At 41.7% G+C, this 20126-nt stretch overlaps 2 protein-coding genes across 4 annotated transcripts; one reads left to right on the forward strand and one right to left on the reverse strand.

Annotated features, from left to right (window-relative positions):
- Positions 1-199: 199 nt before the first annotated feature.
- gskip (gsk3b interacting protein) lies at positions 200-4851 on the reverse strand. The gene is made up of 3 exons (XM_063908810.1): positions 4589-4851; positions 2840-3085; positions 200-2759 (listed from the first exon to the last, which is right to left on the reverse strand). Exons 1-3 carry the CDS (start codon positions 4700-4702, stop codon positions 2601-2603), a joined length of 519 nt encoding a protein of 172 aa, XP_063764880.1. The 5' UTR covers positions 4703-4851; the 3' UTR covers positions 200-2600.
- atg2b (autophagy related 2B) lies at positions 4618-20122 on the forward strand. 3 transcript variants are annotated; one of them, XM_063908808.1, is made up of 43 exons: positions 4624-4922; positions 5565-5977; positions 6061-6223; positions 6348-6500; positions 6594-6696; positions 6993-7155; positions 7244-7423; positions 7545-7641; positions 7761-7925; positions 8041-8192; positions 8679-8787; positions 9093-9336; positions 9420-9582; positions 10027-10116; positions 10230-10418; positions 10586-10859; positions 10949-11057; positions 11136-11337; positions 11747-11889; positions 12188-12345; positions 12548-12723; positions 12804-12951; positions 13027-13229; positions 13904-13984; positions 14092-14198; positions 14295-14387; positions 14491-14561; positions 14654-14730; positions 14825-14995; positions 15076-15208; positions 15293-15492; positions 15582-15811; positions 15908-16025; positions 16238-16429; positions 16506-16607; positions 16694-16772; positions 16857-17067; positions 17156-17225; positions 17310-17392; positions 17542-17663; positions 18191-18345; positions 18443-18592; positions 18854-20122. In XM_063908808.1, the coding sequence occupies exons 2-43, from the start codon at positions 5816-5818 to the stop codon at positions 19082-19084; spliced, it is 6222 nt and encodes a 2073-aa protein (XP_063764878.1). In that variant the 5' UTR covers positions 4624-4922; positions 5565-5815; the 3' UTR covers positions 19085-20122. The 3 variants fall into 3 exon arrangements, 2 of the variants coding, with proteins under 2 accessions (XP_063764878.1, XP_063764877.1); XM_063908807.1 differs by having other exon boundaries at positions 4625-4922; positions 12801-12951; XR_010168051.1 differs by lacking the exon at positions 18854-20122 and having other exon boundaries at positions 4618-4922; positions 12801-12951; positions 18151-18345.
- Positions 20123-20126: the final 4 nt, after the last annotated feature.

Here is a 20126-nt window from a genome sequence, read left to right on the forward strand (position 1 = left end):
AGGACTGTTTTTCCACTTATCACAACAACATGTCATATGTGGACTGAATTAATAGGCAAACCTATTAATTTACCCCCAAAAAGCTGACAATGCAGTGACTGGTTTTTGCATAGTGATTAAAGCAACTTTTCCTTGTTTCAAAGTAAATTTGTCTTGTGTTCAGACATGCGTATATTGTTATGACTTAAAAAGACTGAGATCATTCTGAGAATTTATTGGTCCAAGCAACGACCGGCACAAGGAATCACAGTATAAAGGGAACACATTTCTTAAAATACATTTTGTAAACCTTTTAAATAGGTCACGTGCACAATAAAAAGGTTAACTGAATACAAACAAATGATTTGAAGTCTGACAGAATGAGAGCAAAGGTCTGACATGAATACAAAGGAGTTTATTTACCTGTATAGCAAAAGCTTAAAAGGCAAGCTTGAGGTGTAGTGCGGTATGGAAAATGTAATCTTGACGCAAAACTTGACAGTGCCCACTTTTAAATGGTTTCATGACCTTGTGACCCATGTAAATTGTCAGCCATACAAAATACCTTTTTTATCTCAGTCTATACAAAATAAGTTAAAGGAGTCAATGGGTTCTTTTGAACATTTTTAACCAAAGGTCATTAAGGCAGCTTGAATTGAAGGAATATAGCTTTGGCTCTTTGAGCTGCTGAATGAGTGGTAGTTATGTACAGTGGGGCAAAAAAGTATTTAGTCAGCCACCAATTGTGCAAGTTCTCCCATTTAAAAAGATGAGAGGCCTGTAATTTTTATCATAGGTATACCACAACTATGAGAGACAGAATGAGAAAAACAAATCCAGGAAATCACATTGTAGGATTTTTAAAGAATTAATTGGTAAAATAAGTATTTGGTCACCTACAAACAAGCAAGATTTCTGGCTCTCACAGACCTGTAACTTATTTAAGAGGCTCCTCTGTCCTCCACTCGTTACCTGTATTAATGGCACCTTTTTGAACTCGTTATCAGTATAAAAGACACCTGTCCACAACCTCAAACAGTCCTACTCCAAACTCCACTATGGCCAAGACCAAAGAGCTGTCAAAGGAGACCAGAGACAAAATTGTAGACCTGCACCAGGCTGGGAAAACTGAATCTGCAATAGGTAAGCAGCTTGGTGTGAAGAAATCAACTGTGGGAGCAATTATTAGAAAATGGAAGACATACAAGACCACTGCTAATCTCCCTCGATATGGGGCTCCACGCAAGATCTCACCACGTGGGGTCAAAATGATCACAAGAACGGTGAGCAAAAATCCCAGAACTACACGGGGGGACCTAGTGAATGACCTGCAGAGAGCTGGGACCAAAGTAACAGAGGCTACCATCAGTAACACACTACGCCGCCAGGGACTTAAATCCTGCAGTTCATGTCCAGGCCCGTCTGAAGTTTGCTAGAGGGCATTTGGATGATCCAGAAGAGGATTGGGAGAATGTCATATGGTCAGATGAAACCAAAATAGAACTTTTTGGTAAAAACTCAACTCGTCGTGTTTGGAGGAGAAAGAATGCAGAGTTGCATCCAAAGAACACCATACCTACTGTGAAGCATGGGGGTGGAAACATCATGCTTTGAGGCTGTTTTTCTGCAAAGGGACCAGGACGACTGATCCGTGTAAAGGAAAGAATGAATGGGGCCATGTATCGTGAGATTTTGAGTGAAAACCTCCTTCCATCAGCAAGGGCACTGAAGATGAAGCGTGGCTGGGTCTTTCAGCATGACAATGATCCCAAACACACCGCCAGGGCAACGAAGGAGTGGCTTCGTAAGAAGCATTTCAAGGTCCTGGAGTGGCCTAGCCAGTCTCCAGACCTCAACCCCATAGAAAATCTTTGGAGGGAGTTGAAAGTCTGTGTTGCCCAGCGACAGCCCCAAAACATCACCGCTTTAGAGGAGATCTGCATGGAGGAATGGGCCAAAATACCAGCAACAGTGTGTGAAAACCTTGTGAAGACTTACAGAAAACGTTTGACCTCTGTCATTGCCAACAAAGGGTATATAACAAAGTATTGAGATGAACTTTTGTTATTGACCAAATACTTTTTTCCCACAATCATTTGAAAATAAATTCTTTAAAAATCCTACAATGTGATTTTCTGGATTTTTTTTTCTCATTCTGTCTCTCATAGTTGAGGTATACCTATGATAAAAATTACAGGCCTCTCTCATCTTTTTAAATGGGAGAACTTGCACAATTGGTGGCTGACTAAATACTTTTTTGCCCCACTGTATATTGGAGCATATATCAGGTCAGATCTACAGTGAAAGCACGGCAGAGGAATAAATTGGAAAAATAATTCATAATTTGAGTACAAAAAGGTGCAGAATACTCAGATGATGTGCACTGATACGGATTTGTATCATGTGGAAGCTGGAAGATCTTACCACAGTAAAGTCAACAACACAATGTTGCAACAGAGCCCATATAGCCAATACCTAGCAGTAGAAGTCATTCAATGGTATGAAAATCAGAACAAAGTTGATGGGGCTCGTATTGTAGTGGTAGCTAAGCAGGTGGATACATCCAAATACACCTTACATTATCAGCCCTCTACACCACTTACGCAGCATGTTGGTTCTTTTTACTGTCCGTTTTGCTTCAGCTGCTCAAGCCGCAGCAGCAAAGCGTTCCCAAAGGCTTCTCTGTAACCCGGACTCAGCTTGTCCAGAAGTGAGTAAACAGTCTCATGATACTGGGTGTTCAAATCCTCGTCCACTTCATCGAAAGTATAGCCGACCACCTGTATGGTAAAGGGATTTATTGTAAAGCTTGCCATGAATTATTTATAAAACAAGAAATTACACTTTTGGTGCATCTTACCCGTAGTCCAGACTCTGTGAGCTCCAGACAATACCGGTTTCCTTCTTTTGTTTCCAAGTTTATGTAGGCCACATCCCTCCCACTGTTAAAACTTTGTGACAAGTGCATTTCAGCTACAGCAAAAAGAACGTCATTGACCACTGCCTCTGCCTCCAATCTCATGTCTTTGACGTCACCAAGCATGACACAGTCCTCGTCAAAAGAAGAGATGACTGGTTCCTCAGGCTGGCAGTCTATCTCCATCCCCTGTTCAAGAAACAACATTATTGATTGACTCAGCTGATGCACATATGTTACTATATGCTATTAAAACTTGCTGCGTGGCACATAAAAAGTGTTCTCCATGTCCCCAATAGTCGAGTGCACTTCAGAGTCACATCTTTATTGAGACAGTAGCTAAGTCTTAAACTACACCTGTTACGTCTGGTCATAACAATTTTGAATATATCCAATAACCCAGCTTTGTACAGCTATGTGAAGCTTTAAGCAGCACTCACACATTAGCATGTTTATGATTCAGCAGCAAGTTCATCACATGTTTCCTAAAGACCTGTTATCTGAAAGAAAAAGAAGAACTGAAACAAACATGCATCAGTCTATTCCTTGACCTTTTTTTTTAGTGCAGAGTGAACCTTTTTTAAGAGGTCAGGTCTACATAACAAGTTGTGTTACAATAGCATATTATACAAATTATTTTTAAGATTAAAATTAACAACTTAAAGTAATACCTTTTCTATTTGTACATGTCCACTATATGTCCTTTTAGCACTGATGCATTACTGTTAAACAAGATTACACTTGTTTTGCCCTGTTTATGTCAAGGAGCATTACGCTGTTCTTTCTTTCGAGTCTCGTTTTCTGCATGACAGCTTAAACCACTTGCATTGCATCAGGCTTCGTCAACATTACTTTGTTGGCTGGATGTCTTAAAGGGCAATGAGCCCTTGCAAATTTAACTACTGATTGTGAAACATGTAGCAACCTTTATTTATCCTTTCCCTTCTACTTTTATGTTGTGTAGACCAAGCCCATAATGTGGTATGGGGCAACAAATTAAACAATTTAAACAATAGTAAACAAAGATCTATTGGGCCATTATGCTCCTTTTACTATTGAAGTTAAGTATTACGTTTAAGAACAGAGGCATTATTAGGAAGTTGTACTGCTGTTATTATTCAATTATAATATGTAATTTCAGAAAAATAGCCCCAGTGATTATTATATAATTATAAATGTAATAACGAATAATTATTATTACTGTTACCATTAAATGCTGTCTATACAGTGGCTACTAATGTACTCATTTTATAAGATGATGATTAATACAGCTGTCAAATAAATGTAGAAAAATAGTCGAGTAAATATGCATATTTGCTTTCCAGCACTACAATATTGTCATCAATAAATCCTTCATTGACGTAATGTTAATTCATAAAAACAATGACATAACAGCGACATCAAGAGGACTCCGAGTAGCCCTTTTTTTTAAAAGAAGACTGAAGCGAAAAAGATCTTGTTACTGTCCATACATATCATAGATAGTATTAAATGTTTAATTAAATCGCTATTTTTCGGCTAACACATACAATCTACCGTTACATTTAGTGAGCAATATGTTGTTGAGCCATTCAAATCACTTTGTTCGTATTTAAAACGCATGAATTTGACACGCAATTTAACTGGGCTCAGGCATTGGGTATTATTATGTTGCGATCATTATTTTGAACAAAATGTGTGCATTGTCCTCACCTCCTCTCTGATTGTGTTTTTCCGGCTAGTGGAGGCTTCCAGCCCGCTCAAAGCTCTCCGTGGAGAGGCTTCAGTCGAGTGGGAGTTAACGCTAGAAAGCTCTCTGTTTCGCATCAGATGTGACAAACAACCAGACACATTAACCCACACTTTGTTTAGTAGTGACTGCGTAGTGTCTAAATAACGACCTTAAAATAAATGTTGACCCACTGAAGTGTCCGGTACGATACACAGATCCGCCATGTTGTGACGTCATTATCTAATCCCACCCCGGAGTGAGTGGGCTCTGTCGGTGCAGAGTCATGAAAGTGTTTGTAAACAACTCACACAAAAGGTAACTTGACAGCTGTATTAATATCTTCAACTGTGTTCATTTGCTTGTCTGTTTAGTCGCATCACGCTGATGTACATGTGTACAATGTTATTTATCAGTGTACATTTCAGGTGTTAGGGTCATAACTTCAGAGATTTTTGATTTAAGGGCTAGCTAGCCATCCAGCGACTATGTAATGCTACAGTTAGCCGGCTATGCTAATGTTGCCTCACTCTGCAGACAGGAGTGGTTGTTAGGCTAGCTAACGTCGCTAGCCTTGCTAACCGGCTACTAAGCTAAATTACTGCCTTTGTTTAGCTAGCGCGACTCCCATCCCTTTACTACGATGACAGCCCTGGTAAAGTAAACATAGCTAAGGGTAGCTATTAGCTATAATGTCTGTGGCATGATAATACTAATTTCGCAAGTACGTTAGGCTTGTTTATTACTTTGGAGATACATGTTTGATTAGAATAACACAAACGTTAACTGGACATGTTGTGTTGCCCTTTATTACAATGCTGATAGAGAGTAATTTAAATCTGTTTCTGTGTTAAACTGACGCATTAATGAAGCTTGTTGTTCTCAGCTGTGTTGTAAACATTATGTGTTAAGGCTCATGTCATGGCAAGTGTCAAATTGCATGTGTGTGTTTTTTCATAGGTCTTTCCCTAGCAGCAGCAAACTGGAGTCGGACCTATTCCCGCACACAACCCTGAGTGTTAACACATCCTCCAAACTGACCCTAATCTTAGGATGTGAAGGGGGCTTGAGTTCACGATTTTTCAATGTCTTTAAATCGACAGGATGACATAACTGTAACACCAGTGGTTCATTCATAGTAGCTACAGCATTCCGTTTCAGGGCCTCAAGATCCCTTTTATTACAGTGTACTGTTCACCTTTTGAGTTAAAATGCCTTGGCCATTTTCGGAATCCATCAAGAAGCGGGCCTGCAGGTACCTTCTGCACAGGTACCTTGGCAACTTCCTTCAAGAAAAGCTGAGTTTGGATCAGCTCAGTTTGGACCTCTATCAAGGCACTGGAACACTTGCACAAGTGCCATTGGATAAATGGGTATGTGTCTTTTGTTGCAGGACATATAACAGATGAGTTTATTTGATTTAGGAGAAACTTGAGTGTTTGTTTTCCTTTCTCAGTCACTCAATGAGCTCCTAGAGACTGCAGATGCACCTTTTGAGGTTATCGCGGGGTTCATCCAGACAATTTCTCTAACGGTTCCATGGGCTGCGCTACTGCACGAAAACTGTGCCCTGGAGATAAAAGGTTTGGAGATGGTGCTCAGACCAAGGCCGAGAGTGGGTAAGTACAGTCAGCCTCTTTGATTAAAGCATTTTGATCGTTGTGAAACATGTTGTCATTTTGTTACATGTTTAATAGTTCACGGAAAAGTCAATAACTGTCTCACCACTGGCTGTTCCTCTAGCATCTGGCACAGAGCCGATGTACTGGTCCAGTTTCATGACGAGCAGCATGCAGCTTGCCAAAGAATGTCTCAGCCAGAAACTCACAGATGATATGGGAGAGAGCTTCCAGCCTTTTGAGGGATTAGAAAAGTTTGCAGAAACGATAGAGACAGGTATGGTGTGTCTATGCTACTAGGCAATATTCAAACTAAACATTTTAACCAGTCTTTTTGAAGTAATTGCTTTTTTTTGTTGCTATCTTGCAGTTCTGAGAAGAGTTAAGGTGACATTTTTGGATACTGTTCTCAGAGTCGAACACATTCCAGAAAATTCTAAAACTGGAATCGCCCTTGAGATTCGTATCAAAAAGTAAGTTGGGACGGTCCATGGGATATCAGGCAAGCTCCCAAATGTTCTAATTCTTTTTCAACATCAGTAACTACTCTTCTAGAATTTCAAGCCTTCATCCACTATCAATTTGATGTCCTTTATCTGAGTTTTATAATCAATCAGAAATGAATTCACATAGAAAAAGGAAAGCAGACAGAAGGCTTTTATTTAAATGTGTTGTGAGTGCAAAAAAGGCTGCAGCTAAAAGTATGAAAGTTAGCTCTATTAAACTGCTGGTCCTTGTGAAGCTAACCGTGTTATGCTGTTGCTTTTAGGATTGTTTACTGCGATGAAACTGACGAGGAGACCCCAAGTGTAAATGTGCATCAGCCAACCACATTTGCACATAAAAACTTGCAGATGGAAGACATGACCGTATTTTGGGATGAGTTCTCAGATGTGTCCCGTGCTGGTTGTAAATCTTCACCCACTCCAACTGTGAGTGTAGTAAGTCTTTGAAATTTGCAATAAAACTGTATGTACTGTATGTTTCAGCCTTTAATAACGTGATTTTGTTATTTTGCAGGAAAATGAGCCAAAGCTTTCACCTAGCTGGAATCCCAAAATAATATGCGAGCCTCATCCCCAGTTTACAGAGCCTGTTTCCTCTACAACACCCTTTGAACCTGTGCAGGTCGGGAGCCTCTGTGGTAAAATTGAGTTGTCCCTCACTCTGAAAAATAACCTGGCTATGCCTGGAGCAAAGGTAATCTCAGTGTTTCTTTATTATAGGACATTATAAGACACAATATCCTAATTATTTAATCAATATAATAAGCAAAGGGTTTTGTTATTAACCAGTAAGTTAAACATGCTTTGTTTTTCAGCTGGATGTTGTTGCACATATTGATACACTTATTATCCTGCTGTCCCCACGGCAAGTCCATCTTCTTCTGGACCTGTGTGGAGCTTTCTCTGGTGGAGGTGAGAAACCCTCTGTGGATAAATGATGGAAAACTTCGGATCATACAGGGTTATGATGTTAAAAAATGTGCTAAATACATATATTTAGAAGAGACAATGTCCCTGTTCTTTTTGTAAAGGGGCACAGGAATGGGCTAAGGATAGAAAGAGCCGACCAATACAGCAAGAGGACGAGTATCGGCTCCAGATGGAACTGAACCGCTGTCTGAAGAAGGACACTGCTGGGCCAGGCACAGACGCAGACCTCTTTGAGAGCCACACCACCAGAACTGTGTCTAGTCGAGGTTGGACTGAAATCCCCTAACCCTTTTAGACAAACCAGAAGTCATGGTTGCATGTTGCTAATGATGTGTTCTTTGTTCTTCCTTTCCTTTGATTTTGTGTTTTTGGTTGGTGCAGATGATGTGTTCTTCTCCATGGCAGACATGGACATGTCTCACAGCTTGTCATCCCTTCCTCCTCTGGGTGAACCCCCCACTGTTGACTTGGATCTGTCCCTCAATAGCAACTACTCTGCCTCACCAGGAGAATCCCCCTCTGGAAATGCAACAGTGAGTCTTTGCCTGTTTGACTGAAGTCATAAAGACACATTGAAAGAAGAGCAGGGACTAGTAGGGATAAGACTATGAGTCAATTGACAAATAAGTGATTATTTGTTAAAGTAATGTTTTTCTTGTCCTGTCAGTTATTTAACTTGCATAACAAGACATTTAAGGACATCACATTGGACTTTAAGGAACTCGGATGGACATGTTTTCAATTTTTCTGACATTTTATGAATCATATAATTTAGAATCAAGAAAATAATCGGGATAAATATAATGATAATTCAAATTTGATCATAAGAGTTCCCAGCGGTGTTGTTACTCTCCTAAATACTGACACCCTCAATGAGGTGCATTTCAATACAAATTATATTTGTGCTGGTAAAACTAGAAGGTTTAAAATTGACACGTGGGTGTTTTAGTTTCTGTGGTCAAATTCTCTGAAATGATCTTCTGTTGTTAGATGATCTGACATCATGTCTGTGTTTGTAGGCTCTGTGGGATGATTACATGGATGTCCCACGACAAAGAGAAAAGCACTCGAATGAAATTCCCGCCCAACGGGATTCACATTTCCCTCAAAAATTACTGAGACAGACGTGTAAGTATCACAATGTACCTGTCTTGAAAAACTTTATACTCATTCAACTACTAAATACTAGTACACCTGTAGCATTGTGCTGGAATATGGAAAGTAGTTTGTACAATTTCATTCTAAGTAGGGATAACATCAGCGTGTCTTCCCGATTAGATCTTTGTTTATCTTTGGTTGTAGATATGACAGTCAGTGATTGCGGCCGGTTTAGTGTCTCTTTAGAATCCTAACAGCCGTCTGTTGCACATGGTTATCATTAAACCAGCGAAAATTAAGTACTTTTGTGCGTACCTGCCATTGTTTCTTTTCAGCCCATCCATCCAAAACGCACGGTGATGAGTCCAGGCCAGAGCTGGTGTTGAGGTTAACACTGAGTAGTATGGCTGTGGCCGTCCTCCACATTGACCCGCTGCCCCCCCCAGATGCTTCCCCAAGTCCCCTCGGCCCCATGGCTGCACACTTCTTCAACATGGTGGGCCCAGGCCGGCTCGCCCCTGCTGCTTTCCTTCAGTGTCGGACAGTGTTTAACCAGGCTTGTCCCCATGACCATCTCAGGTGGGTTTTCATTATTTACTGAAAGGTTATACTTGGTTTTTTAAGTGTTCTATGTCTGTCTTATCTGGAGTTTATATTTGCAGGTTTGTGGGCCAGGGACTGAAGATCAATTATGAGCACTGTCAGGGATCCAGTCTGCGGACATTCAGCACAGATGTCTCCCTGAACCAGATGGAGTTTCTGGAGTGCCTGTTTCCCTCTGAGGCTGCCATTGGTGGCTCCCAGCGAGGCATTCAGTACACCGAGGTTAGTGTTTCCAGCCTGAGCTGAGCACATTTTGCACAGAGCTTCAGCTGGTTACACACTGCACATGCATCCAATATGCCTTTGGGTGTGGCAATATACCAGTAGAGATGATACCCATGATATTAAATTATATTGAAAATAAGTCACATATTAGGATAGTCTAGCACCTCTTGAATAATTAACTTTGTTTTTCTTGTACGCTTTTGTGCAGTGACGTTTACAGCCTTTCCATCTCCATACAACAATATTTTAAGTAAAAAATATTTTAAGCCAAAAGATAGATAGAAATAACCATTTTCATTTTCTATAGATATTGCCATTATATCATTATCATGGACATTTTTGGCAATGACATTGTGTATTGAAAATATGCCGATTTGCCTGAAATTTGCACCTGGCGTGACATCAAGAGTGTTTCTCATTGCATTTTCTGTCACACCTCAGCTGCTGACATTTGACACCCCTGATGCTGATGCGCCGCTGACCAGCTGCCTCCACCTGCTTTACAAACAGGCCGAGCGCAGGGGCCCTCAGGTAACAGCATTTGTTAGTCCAATATGAAACCACAGCACTACCTAACATTTAAAAACATTATCTGCGGTATTGTCCTGCTTCTCCTCAGTCAAACCCTTTGTTTGTGTGTGCAGGGCGGCCAGGTTCGCCTCAGCACCATTCCCAGGAAAGCAGAGATCCAGGTGGAGCTGGGATCAGTGCGCTCCGAGCTGGATATCAGCATCGTAGACCGCCTCAACTCCTTGTTACAGCCTCAGAAGCTGGCCACCACAGAGTTGATGGCCTCCCACATGTACACATCATACAATAAACATGTCAGCTTGGTAAGGGCGTCCTAAGAACTACACGTATATGAGTAATTCAGAAATAATATATAAAAGTAATGAGCCACTGACTTAAACTGAGATTGAAGAGGTAAGACTGTTGCAAACTGTATGTGTAGGCTCTCTTGAATATTTCATTATGCGTCTGTTTTTAACTTATTTTGCAGCATAAGGCCTTTACAGAGGTGTTCCTCGATGACAGCCACACTCCCACCAACTGTCATGTATCTCTGACGGTCAATGCTCCATTGCTTGGCCTTGCAATCCGCTTCCCTATCCCTGACCTGCGCTCAGATCAGGAGAGGGGCCCTTGGTTCAAGAAGTCCCTACAGAAGGAAATACTCTACTTGGAGCTGGAAGACCTGGAAATGAAGACGGAGTTCATGGGCGGCAGCTCTCCTGACCAAACCAAGATGGAGCTCACTTTCAGGGAGCTTACTGGTATGTGGTCGACATTTAAAAAAATCTAAACTTCCCTTTGATGATGTGAATATCTCCCTAACTGATTTTTATTTTCATTGTTTGCACAGGGAAGTTTCAGGAGGAGTTGGATCAACCAGCTGTTCGGTTCTTCAGGGTGTCCCACACCATGGATGGAGACATGACGACATCTGAAAGTGTGAAATTTGACTGGCCGAGGTAAGTTCCTCTAACCAACCTCAGCCCTACCAGTCCATACGGGGGCGCCTCTCATTGACATTTAATCACTCTGTTCAGGGTTGTCCTAAAGATGAACCCCACAGCAGTTCACTCTATCCTTGAGCGTGTGACGGCTGAAGATGACGAAGGGGCCGAGGACCACTCCCTTGAGGAAGAAGAGGAGGAAGGGGCTGCCCATTCACTGAAGGATGTCTGTGACTTTGGGAAACCAGAGCCATCCCCCTTTTCATCACGAAGGGTTATGTATGAGAATGAAGAGGTATGTGCTGGCCAAAGGGCAACACATGAATTAACAGCCAACTGTTTTCTCTTTATACAGTGTTATTCTCAAGATTCTCTCAATTTTAACCATTTATTAGGCATGTTATCAATGCACAAATATGTGTGATATTAGGAAAACACTACGTACTCTCTAAGTAATTATGCAGCCAACATATTTCCTTATATTTGAAGAAGTAATGTTTTGAATTTGCCTTATTCAAGAGTTGTTTCAGTTCTGATGATGGTATCGGCCCATAGCAAGGTTCAGGTGTAATCATTTGCATTGAGGAGCAATATTATTCTTATAATAATGACTAATGCATCGTTATGCAAACAGCGACATGAGCACTGCTTTGCATGCCCACCTGTTGACAGAGCAAGTGTTGACATCTTTATTTTTACCCCAGATGGTCATCCCTGGTGATGTTGCTGAGATGACGGATTTCCAGGAAAAAACCATGAACAACTCTCGCTTCATCCTGGACTTGTGTTTCCCCAATGTGCAGTTAGTGCTCCCCAGCAAGGCCTTTTATGAGAAACTACACAACAGGTACCACATTTGAATCCTAATAGAAAAAGGCAGAATACATTTTGTTAAAGTTTGCCATACAGTTGGGCCAGTGAAAAAAAAGAGAAGCTTCGTAGTAGCTGAAATAATACAAATCTTTAGTTAGCGGATAGTTTTTCTCACAGCCTGTTTTCTTGTTATATATCGGTAAGCTAATTTGTGTGTGGACTTTCAAAATGAGGTGACTTAAACCAGTTTATATCATAAAATACATGTCTTATGATAAGATACCTAACCCTACCATGTTCCACACATAATATGTGTATTCCCAATATTTTAGGATAAACAATGACCTGCTGCTGTGGGAGCCCACTGCTCCATCTCCAGTGGAGACGGTGGAAAGCATGCCATATGGAGTTGGGCTCTCTGTGGCCAGTCAGTTGATCAACACCTACTCCAAGGACAGCTTCAGCCAGTTCCGCTCTACTGGCCCCGAAGGTGAGGCAACAATAAACATTTCCCATTAATAGGCATTGTGTCAGGTAATTTACTTAATGTTTTACTTGGGGACAAGAAACATTGAGAGCTGTAGACGCAACAGTCCATGTGTTTATAGCTAAAGCTAATTTCCAGCAGCAGTCCATTGATGGGTAAAATGTAAATGTGTTACCATGTAAAATAGACATAGTTGTGCTTACAGATGAGACCAGTGGCTCAGACGAGGAGACCATGCACTACTACTGTCCTGCATCTGACCTGGGCCTCAGGTCCCGCAAGAAGAAGAAACCCAAAGCCCAAAGCAAGACGTCCCAGAGCCTGTTCTCTGTCATCATCAGTGTCAACCATGGCCTGGTGGCTCTTCAAACTAATGCAAAGGTAAACAGCTCACAGTGTTTTATTCAGAAATTTCTTTTTTTATGCCGAGAAAAATTGACTCTCCTTGTTTCTCCCAGAAGGAGGATAAAACCATCCTGAAAAACAAACATGGCGAGTTCTGGCTGGAGGTGAAGAATGCTGTGCTGTTCAGTGTGACGCAGTACGAAGGCTATAAAGACCAACACTACATCTGCTTCCACACCAGTAGCATTTGCATGTATCATCAAGGTAAACCAACTGCTCTATAATATAACTCTAATGCTAATGTAACCTAAATATAATGTACTTCTGGTATGTGCTCAGGACTTGTGGATGGAGGCGCCTCTGGCTCAGACGTCAAGTTGCCATGCAGGACTCATCCCCACTGGTTAGAGCCATCCATCTACCAATCAGAGACTTCCCCCGAGAGAGCCTCGACACCCTCAGAGTGTATTGGTCTGGAGGCTCGCAGCATGGTGTCTGTCGCTGTTAAAATCTCATCACAGAATGCAGAGCGCAATGTTAAGGTACACCAATCACTAAGAGGCAAAGCCAGGGGAAGGAACCGCTGTACTTCACTTCACTGTCTGTTCAAATGTGTTGGATGCAGTTGTGGGCAGTTCATAGTGATGTTCAGATTGTTACATTTGAATAGTTTTTAGATTCCTGGACTGGGGTGTCGCCGATTGGTTTGTTGTTATTTTGAAGCTTCAAGTTTGACATTTTGCAGCGTCATCTTAGTTTTTTGAGTCAAAGACGCAAGTGCAGATGTTAGCATCACACACGTGTTCAAGATACCTACCTGGTTTTACTTGATTTTATCATGTCACTCACTCTTTCTTTTGTGTTAAATTGAGTTTGGAGAGCAAGAGCATTCATCTAAGATGACTCTAGGTTGAAGATCTTGAAGTGTTGACCCCGATACCGGTTAGTAATGCAGTGTGAAAACCACAACAACTCTAGGACATCCGACAACAAGTCGGCAAGATGTGAAGTGTGAACAATCTTACAACTTTAAACTTGGTGTAGTGTCAACAGGGATCATTTATTTTAATCATGGGCAACACCAGATGTGGTTATAGTTTGATTAATGAATTATTGCTGAAACCTCACCTGTGCTGTTGGACCTGTTTCAACCACATTCAGTCAACATGCAGAACTGGTGTTTAAAGTCTAACATTCCGCTTCTGTTTCTCTGCAGGAGTTTCTGGTTGCTGTTGGAGTGAGAGGAGCTACTCTGCAGCACAGAATGGTCCCTCCCAGCCTGGGCTGGTATGAGCAGGTAGGCTTCGCACATCCTCTTTATTCTTTTGCCTTCACATAGATGTTCAGCAAGCAGTGGAGTAAAAAAATCATGCAATCAAATCATATATCATTTTTGTTTAACAGATTGTCGACTTTCTGAATGTTTCCGATGAGCCTGTGTTGGGTTACGCCCCTCCGACGTCTGTCACCACCTTACATTTACACCTGTGGAGCTGCTCTTTAGACTACAGGTAATTATTGAGTCAAGACCTCCCGCTAAATTAGTTTATATGTAATATGAGTTATATGTTATCTGTGTGTTTTCTAATGAGTTTTTCTCTTGACAGACCCCTCTACCTGCCGCTCAGATCACTGTTGGTTGTAGAAACGTTCAGCATCTCCAGCAGTGTCTCATTAGACCACTCTTCTTCAACACTCAGGTATAGACAGGCTACAGGTGTTTCTGAGAAAAAATCGAGAAATGTAATCACAATTGAGATATAGAAGAATATATTTTTGCTGAGAACAATATTTTGTGCACAGGATCATTTTGGATGAGGCGGCTCTGTTCCTCTCAGACAAGAGTAATGCGGTCTCTGTCAATCTGGCGCGTGGTAATTGACCACCAAGATCTTTTTTTAAATGCTGCTTTAAATATTAAATGTTAAAGCGTTGAACAATGTTAGCTTTTTTTTATTTGTCACAGATTATGTCCAAGTGGTAGACATGGGTACTTTGGAGCTGAGGATTACAGCGGTCAAACCTGGAGTGGATGGAAAGTTGGTAAGAGTTGTCCGTCTATTCATGACATTCATGATTTAAAGGTATGCTGTCGAAAGGTTGAAACATTAATTCGTTACTGTCTCTTGGGTGGTAGTTGGAACCCAGATTTGAGCTGCGCTGTTCCAGTGATGTTATTCACATCAGAACGTGTTCGGACTCCTGCGCCGCCCTCATGAACCTCATCCAGTATGTGGCCAGCTACGGAGACTTACTGCCCCCTGCAGAACCAGAAGCCAAGCAGAGCAGCACAGCACAAAGAACCAAGGTCAGCACTAATGCCAACATACAGGAGCTACAACAGGAATAAAGGGCATACGTGCTTATATTGGGTGTGTTTTTGGACAGGTGGAGCGTCCCAGCCGGCCCACATCTCAGACCCTGTTGCTCGCGGAGACTGAGCAGCAGATGTTGCAGGACCTGATGAGTGAAGCTATGGAGGAGACCGATGGGCAGCAGGCACCAGGGCTGCAGCAGAATGGTGAAGACTTTGTTCAGTAGATATTAAAGTTTTGAGTCCTCGATTGATAGAGCTAAAGTTTATTATTTGTGTACACATCCTTAGGTGCATGTGAGGAGCCAAATCAAGACCACGACCCGCCTCGCTCAGACCTGTTCTTGTTCCCAGATGAGAGTGGGAATTGTATCCAAGATTCAAGCCCCACTTACCCCATGCTTCACTCTCCTCTCATCACTCCTGTCCCTAACCTGGCCCAAGAGACGGACGACTTTTGTATCCTGGAGACACCCGGGTCCAGAGGAGAGGTTAGGGCTCACTCCTTCACACAGTTATGTTCACGTATCGAAGAATCTGAAAGTCTGTGCTGACTCACTGTGAGTTATATGTGTTTCAGGATCTTGATCAGGAGCCGATGGTGAAGCAGCTGACCTCGTATCCTGTGGAGATCAAAGATGATTACTTCAGTCAGCCTCTAGACGGGAGCGATTCCAGCCGTGTTGCTATGAACTTTCCCATCCCAGAGGTGCGCTATCTCATCAAAGAGATCTCTGTCATCTGGCACCTCTATGGTGGGAAAGACTTTGGAACTACAACTTTCACAGCCTCTCCTGCAAGAAGCCGGGGGTGAGTAAAAAAACGAGTGACCTGGCACACACCGTATTAAATGTGCTCAAAAGGAAACAGACGTGTTTAGTTTCTACCTTTTTCTCTGCCTTGCAGGTCTACACCCCATAGCTCCCCCTCTCAAACTCCAGTCAGACAGGCCAAGGCTTCAGGACGGGCCGGGGGTGGAAGAGGAAGGAACGCTGACGTCCTGATGGAGATACAACTCAGCAAAGTAAAGTTCATCCTCACCCAGAATGTACCTTAATGAGTAATTAGTGTCCTTATAGTATTTATTTTTTCCCGAGCACCAGCATCTTATTCCAATTGTTCAATTTTCAATGACGAGAGAAATATGCTTTATCAACACATGCCCATAGTCTGCTTATAGTCTTACCTTAAGTCATTTCTTCACCGCTCACACTCTTTTTGTCCCTTTTACCCTAGGTGAGATTTCAGCACGAGGTGTACCCACAGGCTCAGGTGGCTTCTGGGCCAGCGATGGATCAGCCAGTCTCCCGGCAGGTGTTTGTCGTGCAGGACTTGGAGATTCGAGACAGACTGGCTACCTCACAGATGAACAAGTTCCTCTATTTGTATTCAAGCAAGGAAATGCCCCGGAAAGCCCACTCCAACATGGTGAGGAATCCAACACACTCACATTAACACAGTAAAGCTTTGACTCTGTGTGACTCCTTGTGTGCGTTTGTCTCAGTTGACAGTGAAGGCGCTGCACATGTGTCCCGAGTCAGGCCAGGCTCCTCAGGAGTGCTGTCTGCGTGTTTCCCTGATGCCTCTTCGCCTCAATATTGATCAAGTAAATGTCTCATACAGATGCGTATATATTAAATATATGTGCCAGCATCCTCAGCAACAAAAGTCTTGTTTTTTGTTTGTTTGAAGGACGCACTGTTCTTCCTGAAGGACTTCTTCACCAGTCTTGCTACTGAGGTTGAGTTTTTCTCCCCACCTGCTCAAGAAGGTAACAATAAGTTTTACACTCAAACATCTTTTGATGTAATTTCTTTCTTTCAAATTCTGACTCCTGATAATGTTTTTCCTGCAGCTGTGTGTGTTACCACAAAGAAAGCATCTGCCCCAGAGATCTCCTGCAGCTTCTCCAAGCAGGCGGGCAGCAGCCAGGACCCGGCCCCGATCATCTCACTGCCTGCTCAGAGACGCATGAGCCACAACGGTTTCTCCCCATGTAGCAGGGAAGAAGTGAATGACGACGAAGCCTCTGCTCCTTCCTTCACAGACTCACCAATCTTCTTTAGGTCTGTGTTTGAATAACCAAACCAGAAAACCTCAAAGAAAAAATTGTATCACTTGATTCTTGTTTGGTAACTTTTTTTTCCCTTACAGGGAGTTTCGATTTACCTCTGAGGTTCCCATCCGCTTGGATTACCATGGGAAACACGTAGCAATGGAGCAGGTAAATCATCTAAGAGAGCTCTTTATTAATATCACATTATTTAACTTGTGCTTTGTGAGTGATTCGATGACTTCTTTGTCTCAGGGAACATTTGCAGGGATCATTATTGGATTGACGCAGCTTAATTGTTCAGAGCTGAAACTGCGGCGCTTGTGTTATAGACAAGGGTATGTTAATCTCAGTCATATCTCGCTCCACTCTGTGATGCCTGTTATTTAATATCTTGAAAGTAAAAGACCACATTAAAAGGGATCATACATGCTAAGAACTAATAATCTTTCCCAGGAAATTAATCCTTTTGTAATATGTGTTTCAGATTATTAGGGGTGGATAAGCTGTTTTCCTATGCAATAAATGAGTGGCTTAACGACATAAAGAAGAATCAGCTTCCAGGACTCCTGGGGGGCGTGGGGCCCATTCACTCTCTGGTACAGCTCGGTGAGTTATATACTTATTATGAATCCAGTCAGAGGCTTTTTGTGTTACCAGAGGAACCTATGTTACGCAATGTACTTCAATGGTTATTGGATGACTTTCCGTTTGCACATCAAACCTAAAACAAACGAGCTGTAGGCACAGTAACTTCAGTCTAACGCTAATGAGAGGACATTTAATCCGGTTTCAAACATTTACTGAACAAAGTTTAGATTACTTTTTAAATTGGTATTACTGCTTGTATTCATATTACTATGGACATACATTTTATTCGTTGCAATTACTTTTAATAATCAGTTTTTCTTTCAGCCTTCCCCAATGTAAGCCTTAACTGCACATATTTATTTCCCACATATTTACATTTTAAAAAGTGTAAAACCAGGGTTAAACAACATCTTTCAAGCTTGGGCAACCGTTAATTCATGATTTCCGTAGTGCAGTGAAAGTAGTTTACAGTATATAAGCCTCCTGATTCTGGTGTGTCTCTTAGGAAATGTGTTCCCTGTCCTTACGATGAATGTTCTGTTCAGTTCAGGGAGTCAGGGACTTGGTCTGGCTCCCGATTGAGCAGTACAGGAAAGACGGTCGGATAGTACGTGGGTTTCAGCGCGGCACGGCCTCCTTTGGAACTTCCACTGCTATGGCCGCTTTGGAGCTCACTAACAGGATGGTGCGCACAATCCAGGTAAACTCACATTTCCACCATTACTAAAAAAAAGTCTGTATTTACTGCATAGTCATTATGATACATCTGACCTTCTATTGGTTTGTCTTGTTTTTAGGCCGCAGCAGAGACGGCCTATGACATGGTGTCTCCAGTGCCTGATGAGAGAGACACAAAGAGAATAAAACGCTTCTCCCATTACGGACTGGCTCATCAGCCAGTGGACCTGAGAGAGGGTGTAGCCAAAGCCTATACTGTTGTAAAAGAGGTAAACAAACCTTAAGCTACCATGATCAATATTTTTCACTTCACAGGGCTTTGTATTTCGTTTGTGGCTACAAGCTGCCATAAATAGATTTTTTATTAAGTTTTCAGCCACATTTTCACAAAACAAAAACGTTTTGGGTAGATAATTTAGCCTCTGCTAACACTTCCTAAAGGATGAAAACTAAAGGAATCCTCATTTGGGGATTCTGACTGCAATGGGAAACTGTTTTTAATGTGGACTTGGTTTTGTTTCTATCAACAGGGTATCACAGACACAGCCCTGACCATCTATGACACAGCCACCCGGGAGCACGAGCAGCGTGGGATGACGGGGGCAGTGGGTGGAGTTCTCCGCCAGCTGCCCCCAGCCGTGGTGAAGCCACTCATCATGGCCACTGAAGCCACCTCCAATGTTTTGGGTGGAATGAGGAACCAGATTCACCCTGATGCACGCCAGGAGGAGTCTCAGAAATGGAGGCAGGGCGAGGAGTAACTCTTGTTGCCATATGGTACCCAAAACCATGACTGTGCAGAAATAATGTGTTGGAAACTTTCTTCAGAGCATTTTTTTTGAAGAGGAACAACTCAGAAGTGCTCATAAAGCTCTGTTGTAAATAAAATACTGTTCATCTTGTGGCATTTTGAGCTACTGTGATTCAGCTTGTGTCAGCTTACCTGTTCCCTCACAGTGCCTTCATGGTTATCAGCATCGTCTAACTGTAAGTTGAATCAAAGGGATGGATGAAGATTGATGGATTTGTAAGCCACACCTCGTCTTTATGTGGAAAATGTTTCCTTTGTGGGATAGATAAAGGCATTATAAATACTAAATCATAACAATGAAGAAAAATAGGCTGTTGTTTCATGAGGTGCAACATGGCTTCATTCTCAAGCAGTTTTGTTTACAAGTTGTGTGTGGGGTAGGTGTCAACAAATATACTAATATAGGTTAATGACCCTAATTAATTTAACTTGTTGGCTTTGTTATTTACTGTAAATAGCCCCATAATATGTAACATTTCATGTAAACTGTATGTGTTACAGCTGTGTAAGTTTTGTTGTCAGCACTTTTATGTGACTTTAGATTTACTTATATGAATGACAGGTGCGAGAAGTACCTTAACTTGTTATAAGATTCATAATTTTCTTTTGAGCTGTGGTCAACATTGTGGGTCTTTCACAATAAGCTGCTGTTATAAAAAGCTGCTTTAAAATTGTAAAACAGTTCCTAATGTTGTATGTGTCATTCTGCCACTCACATTTTCAAATGATTCAAAACCATGAAGCAAAGTCTTAAAATTCTGCACAATTGATTTTTTTGTGTGTATATTTGACTGTTGATACTAGGTGTGAAATGTTGTGTTGCAGGCTTTTGATTTGCCTATTTTCTTGTTTATGTGGACAGGATAATATTTCATGTACATAAGTGTACAGTTGAATTTGTATTAAAAGCATGAAAGTTAAATAAAAATGGTTAAATTAAGAAGAGTAGTGGTTGGGTATGATATTGACTTTTCATAACTAAATGTAATTGA

The sequence above is a fragment of the Eleginops maclovinus genome, chromosome 19 (genome assembly GCF_036324505.1).
Source record: "Eleginops maclovinus isolate JMC-PN-2008 ecotype Puerto Natales chromosome 19, JC_Emac_rtc_rv5, whole genome shotgun sequence".
In the NCBI taxonomy this organism is placed as follows: domain Eukaryota; kingdom Metazoa; phylum Chordata; class Actinopteri; order Perciformes; family Eleginopidae; genus Eleginops; species Eleginops maclovinus.

Coding starts and splice junctions, on each gene's coding strand:
- atg2b (XM_063908807.1), top strand. CDS start 5,816: ATGCCTTGGCCATTTTCGGAATCCATCAAGAAGCGGGCCTGCAGGTAC. Junction 11,338..11,746: donor TTATGTATGAGAATGAAGAG/GTATGTGCTGGC, acceptor TTTTTACCCCAG/ATGGTCATCCCTGGTGATGT. Junction 11,890..12,187: donor TATGAGAAACTACACAACAG/GTACCACATTTG, acceptor CCAATATTTTAG/GATAAACAATGACCTGCTGC.
- gskip (XM_063908810.1), bottom strand. CDS start 4,702: ATGCGAAACAGAGAGCTTTCTAGCGTTAACTCCCACTCGACTGAAGCC. Junction 3,086..4,588: donor AAAACACAATCAGAGAGGAG/GTGAGGACAATG, acceptor TTTCTTGAACAG/GGGATGGAGATAGACTGCCA. Junction 2,760..2,839: donor TCACAGAGTCTGGACTACGG/GTAAGATGCACC, acceptor TTTACCATACAG/GTGGTCGGCTATACTTTCGA.